The 13875-nt window shown below is 43.7% G+C and overlaps 1 protein-coding gene across 3 annotated transcripts in view; it reads right to left on the minus strand.

Annotated features, from left to right (window-relative positions):
* Positions 1-312: 312 nt before the first annotated feature.
* LOC138765111 (protein FAM72A) overlaps positions 313-13875 on the minus strand; it is a 46713-nt gene continuing 33150 nt past the window's right edge. Inside the window, exons 4-5 of one of the 3 annotated variants that reach the window (XR_011358481.1) lie at positions 2094-2209; positions 313-1183 (exon numbers count right to left, since the gene is read on the minus strand). Coding sequence is in view for 2 of the 3 variants with exons in the window: in XM_069941873.1 (XP_069797974.1) it covers positions 10157-10242 (86 nt within the window). In the remaining variant the exon portion in view is untranslated. Of the gene's footprint in view, positions 1184-2024; positions 2210-9490; positions 10243-13875 lie in introns of those variants that run through there. The other 2 variants (XM_069941875.1, XM_069941873.1) reach the window with 2 other exon arrangements.

Here is a 13875-nt window from a genome sequence, read left to right on the forward strand (position 1 = left end):
TCTTCCCTTTTCCCTCTGTCTCCTTTCACAGAGTCAAAATCAGTTCTTACCTTTCCTCTTATCATTTCCAATTAAGACCTTTGGTTTGTTGTTCTATTCTGCCCCCCTCCCATTCTTCCCCCTTTTCTTTCCCCAGCCTTTAATTCAAATGCTGTGTTTCTTCACTCGTACCTTGAGGAAGAGCTCAGGCCCAAAACATTGGTAATATATCTTTAACTTCTATGGACACTGTGAGACCTGCTGAGTTCCTCCAGCTTTTTTGTGTTTTGAATATACAGTATTAGTTGCTACCTATCTGCCCAGGCCTGAATATTATTGGATCAGATCATATTTATTGTCATGTAATAAAACAGGAATGTCATATATGTAATTGCCTTTAGACTGCCAAAAGGGAGACAAAGATTCACCATTAGCATTTCCATTGCCCACCGCTCCTTACAGTCAGAGAAAGCAAAGCAAAAGGGAATCACCCCAGAGTCACTGAGTGTCCGTGGATTCGCCAACAGTGCTCCCATAGTGTCCACAGCTGCACAGACTCCAGTTCAGTTCAAACTGTCGGCAGCCTGAGCCCAAATCCAAACTTCTGATACGGTCAGCAACCTGAGCCCTTCAGGAGCCCTCCTTGCCCTCAGCATCCTCTTGAATCCCAGTGCTGATACCTGGTGCTCATTTGCAAATCTCCAGCAGCCCGCAGCCTGGCGTGAGCCATTTGACCTCAGGTTGCCTGCAGCCTGTGTGGGTTCCTCAACTGCAAGTCGCCAACAGCTCACTGCCTGTGTGCGTGTGCTTCAGCCACAGGGCTCTTCGCTGCTCTGCCACTATGGTCACCGTCCTTGGGGGTCAGCTCCACTGCTTGTCCTTCTCAACGGGGAGTATTCCCAAGTCCGCTGCTCCCCCGGAGGAAACCCACACAAACACAGGAGAAAACGTGCAAACTCCTTACAGACAATGCCAGATTCGAACCCCGGTCACTGGTGCTGGAATGGTGATGCGCTAACCGTTGTCAGGTGGGTGCGGTGTTGTAACCAGTAGACCAGCTTGTGTGGAGGTGCGGCTAGCTCTGGAATCAAAGCCATCGGTCTCATTTCCTAGTTGCAATGCCCTTATTTAATTCAGTGCTCTGAACCATTTCTTCATATCATGTGGAGTGAATCAATTGGCTGAATTCTGGGTCCTGTGGTGACTGGGATCACAAGAAGAAACCAAACAGATCAGATATTTAGCATTTTGGCTCAAGCCGAAAACGTCGGCAATATATCTTTGTCTCCTATGGATGCTGCGAGACCGGCTGAGTTCCTTCATCATTTCTGTGTTTTTACTACAATCATGTTTTATCGCAAAGATTTTGATGTACATTTTGTAATATCATTCTACAAAGTGAAGCAATGGATAAAAGATTAGTGATCTGTTTATTTCAGTAATTTTACTTGAAGCAATAATTATTGGAGAGCTAGGGATCGGCACTGCGCTTCATTGAATAATTCAGGGACTAGGTTTGACCTCTCCTCAAAAGGCAACACTTCTGAAAGTGTGGCTCTCGCTCGTTTCGGAACTGGAGGGCTGTATTGCAGTATGACACTGAATGGGAGAGAATAAGCAGTAATCCATTAAAGTCAAGAGATACTGAAGGGACAAGCCTGGCTCTTAGCCACAAGAGTTCATTCAGCCAGGGCAAGGTACAGATCCTATCTTGCTCACTAACCAGGATCGGAGTGCAAACTAGCCGATTGACTTTAAATTCCACATTGTTCCTACCTGCGTGTGAATAGTTGATCAGATTATATTGCCTAGTATCTTTACATTGCTTCACTTTCCTTCATAAAAGGTCCGAGGGCGGATTTAGCAGGCAAACTCCGATCTGTCTAGGGGGTACCCTCAGAAGTGGAGCGAGGTCACTCTACCTCCGCCATAAAGGCAATGCCGCTGAAAACGGCTGCAAAGGGGTGGGCTGATGATGTCATGATGATGTTGTCAGCCGCGACCCAGAGGTGTGATTTTTTTAAATCCTGTATGTGTACTCGACAGTTAACGTTGCGCAGGAGATCTGCCTGAGTCCTAGGACTGCTTGAACAGAACTCCTCCAGCGCTCTTACCTGCTCTTCCGGTGAAGGATGCTTTCCCTTCTCGGCGTGCACGTTTGATGTCACGGCAGCACAACTGCACCACTCGCCCTGCTTCCCTCAGCTCCGGACGGTGGCTCCCGACGCTGCTAAATATGAAGGCAACTCTGGATTAGCCTTAAAGGCCTTCACCATAAAAGGTACATTCACTTTTTTTTGTTGAGCCAGCTTTAATACATGGTTACACCATAAAAAGGGCTTCAGAAGGCCGTGCTGCCTTCATGGAAAGTGAGGAGCAGTCGACGTCTTCAGACTGAGCCCTTCTTACGGGTATGCCAAAAATCAAGCAGATGCCAGAATAGGAAAAGGGTTAATTGTCTGAGGAGACACATCTGGAGAGACAATGATCTTTGCCCTCTTTCTCCATTCAAAAACACATGATCCAAGTTCTCTCTGGAGAGGTGTGAAACAAAAGGGCCTGAAGCTAGTAGGCCCTTTAAATCATAGTTTATGGAAATTATAAAGAGCTTCCTGGGACCAGTTGCTATCAATAGCCTTGAGGTAGAATCAACAACAGAGCAGGAAGAGAGTAATCACCACAAACCATCACATTTTCATTGAGCACCAGAGGAATGTTTATGCAGCAGGTCTCTGAGAGGGGGCAGTATTACACAGCGTAATGCTTAAACACCTCTGCATTTCTGCATGGTACGTTTTGTTTATATATATATAAGTGCTCTGTACTCAGTCAGATGTATTGGCCGATGTGTGATCTGGAGGGCAACTTGAGGAGGGGCGTCACCACGCCCTTCACCTTCTGCATTGATGAAGGTTGCCAGTTGGAGTGATGCAGTCAGAGGAGAATAAAGGATATTGCCCAAGCCTTCATGACTGCTGTGAGAACCATTAGGCCAGGTGGCTGACTAATTTGACATGTCTGTCAGTTTTGACACCAGTGACAAGGTGCCTTTGAATAGGACTTTGCGGAGTTGACTGTGTGGAGTATGCCTTTGTTAAGGCCTGATTCTGTGCTTGGGTTGCATCCAAATGACTTCTCCTTTCAAAGCAGATTATTATTCTGCAATATTATTCTTTTCCATGCAGCATGTTAAATGGTACGTGAAAAATAAAACATTTGTATGGACTGAATTCCTTTGTGATGCTTAGTTTATGTTATCATTACTGAACTATATCAGCTGGAAAGAGCCCAAGTACAATCCATGTTCAGGCTGTTAACTGACACCTATCGGGGCAGTAGCTGTGGAAATAGTCCTTTTAACCCCAGCACTCCAGGCTCAGATGGTGCGTGTAAGTGTGGGAATCTGCTCATGATCTCTAACTAATGGACAGGGAGTCTAGCACAAGAAGCCACAACTTCAGGATAAAAGGGTGTCCATTTAAAACAGAGATGGGGAAAAAAAATCTTTAGTCAGAGGGTCGTGAGACTGTGGAACTTGTGGCCACAAGCGGGCGTGGATGCGAGATCGATGGGTGTATTTAAAGCAGAGGTTGACAGGTATTTGATTAGTGAGCGTATTGAGGGTTACGGGGAGAAAGCCAGGGAGTGGGGCTGAGCGGGAGGATGCATCAGCTCATGATTAGAATGGCGGAACAGATTCGATGGGCTGTTGAGCCTACTTCTGTTCCTATATCTTGTGACTTTGTGATTCCTGTGATAGCAGACAGAGACGATTGTGACACCTTCCAGTGAGAAGTATTGAAATAACCTCATGGGCAAAGGTACCTCTGCCTGAGAGAGGAAAGAAGAACAGAGAATCAAAGTAAGGGTACCAGGAAAGATCCCAAACATTCATTGTTGATCCACACACAAGAGGAACTTGGCAGGCCAGGCATCATCCGTGGAAGTCAATAGTCAATCAGCGTTTCAGGCCGAAACCCTTAATCGGGATTTTGCCATTCTTTGTTTATCATTGACTTGTCTAAATGCATTCAGTGGCAGTAAATTAATCTACTGAAATTTTCCTTTTATCACACCAGGAACAAGCTCAGCTTGCCAGCCAACTACTGTCTCAAAAGGTTGACTGATGCGTGAAGTTTGCTTGAAATATCAGCAGAAAACAGAGGCTCTTACAGCACCACCTTCCAAGTAAACACAGTGCTCTTTCACCAACAGAACAAAACAAGGCGATTCTAATGGAAGCTGGGGTGTAACTAGGTAGAATTAAACATGAGCTGGGAATGTGTGAGGCAAGGCAGCCAGTGAACTTCGAGACTTGTTTTTCATCTCCACACTTCCTGTGAAAACTGGCTACACAGGTTAATTGTGTTATTAACAAGCATACCCAGCAGAATTCATTTCTTTACGATACAACCGTGCAGACCTATTAAACACTTCCATGCTTGACTTGACGCTGATTTTTCTTGTCACAGTAATATAATAAGCAATACAAAGGAAATTGCAGAATATAAATTGCAGGACTGAGAGGTTAGATCACAGAAGCTCTAGATTAGAAGGGGCTGAAGAGTGACCTGGCCTGATGATTTAAATACATCAAGTGATTTGACAGGATGGAGGTGGGAAAGATACAGGAGAGACCACAAATATAAGAAAGTCATTGTGCGGTATCGGACTTGTGTCAGCCACAAACGAGCCTGCAGCTGACGTGGACATTTACCCCCTCCATAAATCTTCGTCCGCGAAGCCAAGCCAAAGAAAAAAAGAAAATACAGCGCCATCAATTCTGGTTTGAATGCAGCACTATCTATAATAAATTTGTATGTTCTCTCTGTGACCTGAGTGGATTTTCTCCGGGTGCTCCAGTTTCCTCACCTTCTCCAAAGTGTATTGGGTTATGATTGGGTGTAAAAAAATTGGTATCACGGATTTCATAGGCCAGTAGGAACATCTACTGTGCCCATTCTCAACTTTTTTTTTTAAATGTCATGTCCCCCTTAAGCCTCTGCTCAATGTTTATGGGCCCCCCCCCAAAAATACCCCCCCTGTGAAGCAGTCAAGTTGGTTCCGATAGCTCAGTGGTTAGAGCACTAGCCTTGTGCAGTGAACTGGTGGTGTGTTGTACTAATAGCTGGCTCCGCCTCCTGGCTCCACCCCCACCTACCCATATATACCCCTGGTTTCCCGCCTAAACCCTGAGCCCCTCTGAAGACCACTGTAAGACCCTACCCTCAGTTATAAGCTAATAAAAGCGTATGTCCTCCCTCCAGTCGTGAGATCTTTTATTCACAAAGTGAATAAAAGTGAATAAGTGACAAAGTGGCGACTCTCTGTCTTCCTTACAGAGGACCAGTTAAAGGATTTTGTGTATGTTACATTCTAAATGTAGTATTATGTGGCAATAATGGAACCTTATCTTTAATTGTTTTTCTCTGTACTTTCCTCCAAACTACCGATTTAAAAAAAATAAATGTATTTTTCATGATTTCAGATCGTGGTCCTCCATAAATGTGCTGACACACCCCCAGGGAGGTTTGTACGGCCCCCGTTGAGAATGGCTGCTCTACTATGCTGTACTGTTAACATTTTTAAAGTTGGGATAATTTCTTCATTCAGAGATTGATGTGAAATGTCCCATTCAAATTGAACAATTGAAGTGAAAAATACAAATGCCTTTAGGGAAAATAGATATGCACTTCAGAGGGGAAGGAACAGAAGAATATGCTAATAAGTTGAGGTCAAATAGAGTGGAGTGATTAGGTAGGAACATTAATGATGTCATAGGCACTCTGGACTGAAAAAATATATTGATTCCGTGGCTGGATTTGGTGTTGTTCAATGTGACATTGTCTGGTTTCTCTTCTGCGCTCCAAGTGCTGTTGACATGCAGACTCTCCTTTCTCGAACACTTAAATCTAGCAATTGTCACCATGGAGAGTGAATGAAGAGCATGAAATTGGTGTTCATTTTTCCCGATAAGTGCAGGCATTAAGAGATCCGGCAGCAAACCTGCTATTATGTACAGAATCAGCGTTAAAGTGCCCAAGTGTGGAAAAAATAATTCTGGGATTTTATAAAATCGTCAACCTGGAAGAATTGCAATGAATAAATAATTCACTTGGAAGTGAGCTGTTCTATGCACTTCATTAGGCAGTAAAGTCTGCAGGTTCATAGAAATGTAAAGCATGAGAGGATGCCATTTGGCCCATTTGTGCTTACTGGAACAAGCGATTCACCAAATCCCTTTATAGTAGAATGCGAAAGTCTGCAGCCACAGTAAAAACACAGAAATGCTGGAGAAACTCAGCAGGTCTTGTCATGTCCATAGAAGGTAAAGAAGTATTACCAACATTTCGATCCTGAGCCCTTCTTCAAGGTATGAGTGAAAACGGACAAGCGTCTAAATTAAAAAGCTGGGGAGAGGTGATGAATGGGAAGGGGGAGTACAGACCAAAAGGTGCTCATTGGATCTGGATGGGCCATGAGGAGGGGGTGGGGGAAGGGGGAAACCAAAGGTGACAACTGATTGGGGGATTGATTTTGGCCCTGTGGAAACAGCTGGGGGAAAGGAGACCGAGAGAAAGCGAGAGGGAAAAAGACAGAGGAAAAGATAGGGGGGAGGGCGTTTAAGATAATGGAAAATGGAGAAGTTGATGTTAATGGCACCTGGTTGCAGGGTGCCCAGATAATAATATGAGGTTCTTTCCTGCTCTTGTTCATCAGCCTTGTGGGTTGCAAGATCTTTAACTACCCCATCCAGATTCTTTTCAAATGAAATCAGGGCTTCCTTTTCACTGGTGGATGAAAACATTTCTCACCAATTCCCATTTAATTCTTTCATATGCCAGGGAGAATGCATAAACTCCTTATAGACACCATGGGAGTCGAGCCCAGATCTGGTCCCGATCACTGGCGCTGTAAAGGCATTGCGCTAACCCATTACGCCGACTGTGATTAACGCTCATATTCATGAAACTATTTATTTATTGATTTGTATAGATGAAATCTTGTGCTGCATACGTATTGTTTGTCTATAAGTGTGTTATATCTGTTGGTGTGTCTGCGTGTTTTACACTGGAGGAAGCTGTTTCATCAGGTTCTTGTGCAATCAGATAACAATAAACTTGGTTATTTTTAAGAAAACCTTCGGTATTGATGAGTGACTGCCTCTTTTAATCCTTGTAAGTTAATGAGGAGCTGAATAAATTTTAGAAATAAATAACTGAAGGAAAGTTTAAATGTTTGAGAGTTTATTATCAGATACGTAAGTACAATATACAGATGCCGCATTCTAACTTGCCACAGCCACACAGTAAGACAGTGTAATACATGGAACATAGAACATATTATTACAGCATAATACAGGCTCTTTGGCTTGTGCTGACTGATTATATTCCTATCCAAAATAAAACTAAGTCCTATCTATTTTTTCTTACATCCATGTGCCTGCCTAAGAGTCTCTTAAATGCCACAATTGTACCAACTTCCCTACCAACACTGGTAACGCATTCCACAAATCTGTGTTATAAAAAAACTTACCCCTGATGTGTCCACTAAACTTTCCTCCCTTCACTTTGTACAGATATGCTTTGGTGTTTGCTACTCCCGACTTGTGAAAAAGGTGTTGGCTGCCCACCTTATCTATCCCTCTCATAATCTTATAGATCTCTACTAAGTCACTTCTCATCCTTTGTTGTAAAGAGAAAAGCCCTAGCTCTACTTACCTTGGCTCCTAAGACATATTTTCCAATCTTGGCAATATCTTGGTAAATCTCCTCTGAATCTTCTCCATAGCTTCCACATCCTCCCTTTAATGGAGAGACTAGAACTGAACACAATATTCTAAGTCTGTCTCACCAGAGATTTATAGAGCTGGAAATTGCCTCACGACTCTTGAACTCAATCCCCCAACTAATGAAACCCAGCATACTATATGCCTTCTTAACTATCCTATCAACCTACGCAGTAACTTTAAGAGATCTATGGATTTAGACCCCAAGGTCCCTCTGTTCTTCCATATTGTTAAGAATCCTACAATTAACTATGTAGTCTGCCTTCAAGTTTGATCTTCCAAAAAGCATTCCCTCACACTTATCCAGATTGAATTACATCTGCCACTTTTCTGCCCCACTCTGCATCCCGTCTATACCTCCAACCTTCATATCATCTGCAAACTTACTAACCAATCCCTCTACTTCTTTATCCAGCTCATTAATTAAAAAAAATTCACAAAGAGCAGTGGTCCAGGACAGATCAATAGACAATAGGAGCTGGAGTAGGCCCTTCGGCCCGTCGAGCCAGCACCGCCATTTTACAGATCATGGCTGATCACTACCATCAGTACCCCTTTCCAGCCTTATCCCCATAACCCTTAACTCCTTTGCCCACTAGAGTCTTATCTAACTCTTTTGAACGTAATCAGCGAATCTGCCTCTACCACCCTCTGTGGAAGAGCATTCCACAGATTCACACTTCTCTGGGAAAAAAAATGTTTTCTCATCTCCGTCCTAAAGGGCCTACCCTGAATTCTTAAACTATGCCCTCCAGTCCTCGTCTCCCCCATCATTGGGGACAAGTAATCCGACTTCACCCTGTCTATCCCCCTGATGATTTTGTATACCTCAATCATGTCCCCCCTCATCCTTTTAAACTCCATCAGATACAAGTCCAGTTTTTCTAGCCTTTCAGCATATGTCAACCCCGCCATCCCTGGAACTAACCTTGTAAATCTGCGCTGCACACCTTCTATAGCTAGTATGTCCTTCCTCAAAATTGGAGACCAGAACTGGACGCAATACTCCAGGTGGGGTCTCACCAGGGCCCTGTACAACTGCAGAAGGGCGTCTCTGTTCCTATACTCCAATCCCCTCTTTATGAAAGCCAACATGCCATTAGCCTTCTTCACAGCTTTCTGAACCTGCATGCTAGTCTTCAGTGACCGGTGAACAAGTACTCTCAGATCCATTTGCTCCTCCCCACTCCCTAGCTTGTCTCCACTGTAGAACTCCAGGCAGAATACTTTCTGACAACTACTCCTTTCAGCTTTCTACAGGCAAGCCAATTCCTCATCTACACAGTGAAGATTTCATGAATCGTATGCCTCATGAATTTCAGAACAAGTCTCCAAGGGGGATCTTGTCAAATGCCTTACTAAAATTCATACATACACCAAATCTACCACACTACCTTCATCAATTTCTTATTTACTTCATCAAAAAGAACTCATTGGGTTTCTGAGGCACAATGTTCCCATCAGAAGGTCACGGTGACTGTCCCTGAGAAGACTACGCTTCTCTAAGTGCTCATAAATCTTCTCCTTAAGCATCCTCTCCACTTGCCGACCACCGGTCACTGGTCTATAATTACTAGGATTATCCCCATTGCCTTTTATTTTTCACACTATGAACCATACTGACCAAAGTACATACAGACATTTTTCTCTTAAATATATAGTGTCATTTTCTCCCCTTTCTCCCCCCTCCCTCACCCCCCTTCCCATTTATTCAAAGTTCAATCTATAAGATACATTAAATCCGTTAAACAATGTCATCACTTAATAAAATAAACAAGAAATTTTTATCTTTTACTTTTATATACTGAGTCAGTTCATTTTGTTGTCTTCTCCTTCTGTCATTTTAGGTGGTGGAGGTTCATGGTAGGATTTCTCTATTGTATTTCAGGTACGGTTCCCATATTTGTTCGAATATTGTGATGTTATTTCTTAAATTATATGTTATTTTTTCTAATGGAATACATTTATTTATTTCTAAGTACCATTGTTGTATTCTCAAGTTGTCTTCTAATTTCCAGGTTGACATAATACATTTTTTTGCTACAGCTTGGGCTATCATAATAAATCTTTTTTGTGCTCCATCCAAATTGAGTCCAAATTCTTTATTTCTTATATTACTTAGAAGGAAGATCTCTGGGTTTTTTTGGCATATTGCTTTTTGTGATTTTATTTAATATCTGGTTTAGATCTTCCCAAAATTTTTCCACTTTCTCACATGTCCAAATTGCATGTATTGTTGTTCCCATTTCATTTTTACAGCGAAAACATCTGTCTGATACTGTTGGGTCCCATTTATTTAACTTTTGGGGTGTGATGTATAGCCTGTGTAACCAATTATATTGTATCATGCGTAACTTCGTGTTTATTGTAACAATGGGTCTGCATTTGTCATTCTTCAATCCTCTGACACCTCTCCTGTGGCCAAGGATGACACAGATGATTGCTGATCCAGTGCGGAGATGGAGATGGAAGGGCTTAAAACAAAGAAGAAGGTGGGTGGGTGGAAAATGGTCATTTTGATTTTAAATTTAGACATGCAGCATGGATACAGGCCCTTCTGACCCACGAGATGACGCCACCCAATTGACCTACACCCCCGGTATGTTTTGAAGGGAGGGAGGAAACTAGAACACCTGGGGAAACCCACACAGACAAGGGAAGAATGTACAAACTCCTTACAGGCTGTGCCAGATTTGAACCCTGCTTGCTGGCGCTGTAACAGCGCTGCACTAACCGCTAGACTAACCATGCCACCGTTGCGCTAACTGCTATGCTAACCAGAAAGGGGACAAAAAAGTGAGGGAAAGGTGGAAGAGTGGAAGGGGTATAAAAGAAGAGAGAGGGGAGACACTAGCCAAATTTAGAACATTCTATCTTCATACCGTTTGGCTGTAGGCTGTAGACAGGTGGAATAAGAGGAGTAGGTGACTTTAATTTGTATGTAGATTGGGTAAACCAAATTGGTAAGGGTAAGGAGGAAGCGGATTTCTTAGAATGTATGCAGGATCATTTTCTAAATCAGCATGTCGAGGAACCGACGAGGGAACGAGCCATTCTAGACTGTGTATTTGAGTAATGGGAAGAGGTTAATTAACAATCTTGTTGTGAGGAACCCCTTGGGCACAATATGGTGGAATTGGCAAATGGTACTTAAAGGACTAATGGTGGAAATGCAATGGCAATCATTTAAAGATAGCTTGGAGCAATTACAACAAATATGCATCCCTGTTTGTAAAAAGAATAAATCAAGGAGGGTAGCACATCCATGGCTAATGAGGGACATCAGGGAGAATATCAAATCCAAAGAAGCAGCATACAAGTTAACAAAAAAAAAAATTCCTGATGATTGAGAGAAATTCAGAGTTCTACAGAGGAGGACAAAAGGATTAATTAGGAAAGGTAAAGGAGATTATGAGAGAAAGCTGGCAGGAAACATAAAAAATGACTGTAAAAGCTTTTATAGAAACGTAAAGAGAAAGAGGTTAGTTGAGACAAATGTGGGTCTGTTGTGGTCAGAAATGGGTGAATTAATCATGGGAAACAAGGACATGGCAGACCTATTGAAAAACTACTTTAGTTCTGTCTTCACTAAGGAAGACATAATTAATCTTCAGGAAATTGTAAAGGATCGTGGATCTAACGTGAGGAAGGGAGTGATGCAAATAATTGTAAGTCGAGAGGTTGTGTTAGTTAAATTCAAGGGATTAAGGGTGGATAAATCCCCAGGGCCGGATAGATTGCATCTGAGAGTGCTTAAGGAATTATCCCAGAAAATAGTGGATGCATTAGTGATAATTTTTCTAAACTCTTTAGATACTGGATTAGTTCCTGATGATTGGAGGGTGCCCAACATAACCCCACTCTTTAAGAAGGGAGGGAGAGAGAAATCGGGAAACTACAGACCAATTAGCCTGACATCGATCGAAGGGAAAATGTTAAAATCAGTTATTAAAGATGCGATTGCAGCACATTTGGAGAGTAGTGGTATCATCGGACAGAGTCAGCATGGTTTTGTGAAGGGAAAATCGTGTCTGACAAATCTACTAGAGTTTTTTGAGGATAATAACCAGTAGAGTGGATAAGGGAGAACCAGTGGATGTGGTATATCTGGACTTTAAAAGGGCATTTGATAAGGTTCCATGCAGGAGACTAGCGTATAAACTTAAAAAGCACGATATAGGAGGTATGGTATTAAGGTGGATAGAGAATGGTTGAGGGACAAGAAGCAAAGAGTAGGAATAAATGGGTTCCTTTCAGAATGGCAGCCAGTGACTAGTGGAGTACCGCAGGGCTCAGTGCTGGGGCCGCAGTTACTTACTATATATATATATATATTTATATATATATCTAAAGGCTGTGTACGGCCCCTCACCCCAAGTCCAAAGCCCGCTGCGCAGCTCAGACGGCAAAGTCCTCCTCAGCGACAAGATCTCCATCCTCAACCGATGGTCAGAACACTTCCAATCTCTTTTCAGTGCCAACCGCTCAGTCCAAGATTCCGCCCTGCTCCAGCTCCCTCAACAGCCCCTAAGGCTAGAGCTGGATGAGGTTCCCACCCTGGATGAGACATATAAGGCAATCGAACAACTGAAAAGTGGCAAAGCAGCAGGTATGGATGGAATCCCCCCAGAAGTCTGGAAGGCTGGCGGCAAAACTCTGCATGCCAAACTGCATGAGTTTTTCAAGCTTTGTTGGGACCAAGGTAAACTGCCTCAGGATCTTCGTGATGCAACCATCATCACCCTGTACAAAAACAAAGGCGAGAAATCAGACTGCTCAAACTACAGGGGAATCACGTTGCTCTCCATTGCAGGCAAAATCTTCGCTAGGATTCTACTAAATAGAATAATACCTAGTGTCGCCGAGAATATTCTCCCAGAATCACAGTGCGGCTTTCGCGCAAACAGAGGAACCACTGACATGGTCTTTGCCCTCAGACAGCTCCAAGAAAAGTGCAGAGAACAAAACAAAGGACTCTACATCACCTTTGTTGACCTCACCAAAGCCTTCGACACCGTGAGCAGGAAAGGGCTTTGGCAAATACTAGAGCGCATCGGATGTCCCCCAAAGTTCCTCAACATGATTATCCAACTGCACGAAAACCAACAAGGTCGGGTCAGATACAGCAATGAGCTCTCTGAACCCTTCTCCATTAACAATGGCGTGAAGCAAGGCTGTGTTCTCGCACCAACCCTCTTTTCAATCTTCTTCAGCATGATGCTGAACCAAGCCATGAAAGACCCCAACAATGAAGACGCTGTTTACATCCGGTACCGCACGGATGGCAGTCTCTTCAATCTGAGGCGCCTGCAAGCTCACACCAAGACACAAGAGAAACTTGTCCGTGAACTACTCTTTGCAGATGATGCCGCTTTAGTTGCCCATTCAGAGCCAGCTCTTCAGCGCTTGACGTCCTGCTTTGCGGAAACTGCCAAAATGTTTGGCCTGGAAGTCAGCCTGAAGAAAACTGAGGTCCTCCATCAGCCAGCTCCTCACCATGACTACCAGCCCCCCCACATCTCCATCGGGCACACAAAACTCAAAACGGTCAACCAGTTTACCTATCTCGGCTGCACCATTTCATCAGATGCAAGGATCGACAATGAGATAGACAACAGACTCGCCAAGGCAAATAGCGCCTTTGGAAGACTACACAAAAGTCACTGGAAAAACAACCAACTGAAAAACCTCACAAAGATAAGCGTATACAGAGCCGTTGTCATACCCACACTCCTGTTCGGCTCCGAATCATGGGTCCTCTACCGGCACCACCTACGGCTCCTAGAACGCTTCCACCAGCGTTGTCTCCGCTCCATCCTCAACATCCATTGGAGCGCTTACACCCCTAACGTCGAAGTACTCGAGATGGCAGAGGTCGACAGCATCGAGTCCACGCTACTGAAGATCCAGCTGCGCTGGATGGGTCACGTCTCCAGAATGGAGGACCATCGCCTTCCCAAGATCGTGTTATATGGCGAGCTCTCCACTGGCCACCGTGACAGAGGTGCACCAAAGAAAAGGTACAAGGACTGCCTAAAGAAATCTCTTGGTGCCTGCCACATTGACCACCGCCAGTGGGCTGATAACGCCTCAAACCGTGCATCTTG

Source organism: Narcine bancroftii, chromosome 5 (genome assembly GCF_036971445.1).
Source record: "Narcine bancroftii isolate sNarBan1 chromosome 5, sNarBan1.hap1, whole genome shotgun sequence".
NCBI classification, from domain to species: Eukaryota; Metazoa; Chordata; class Chondrichthyes; order Torpediniformes; family Narcinidae; genus Narcine; species Narcine bancroftii.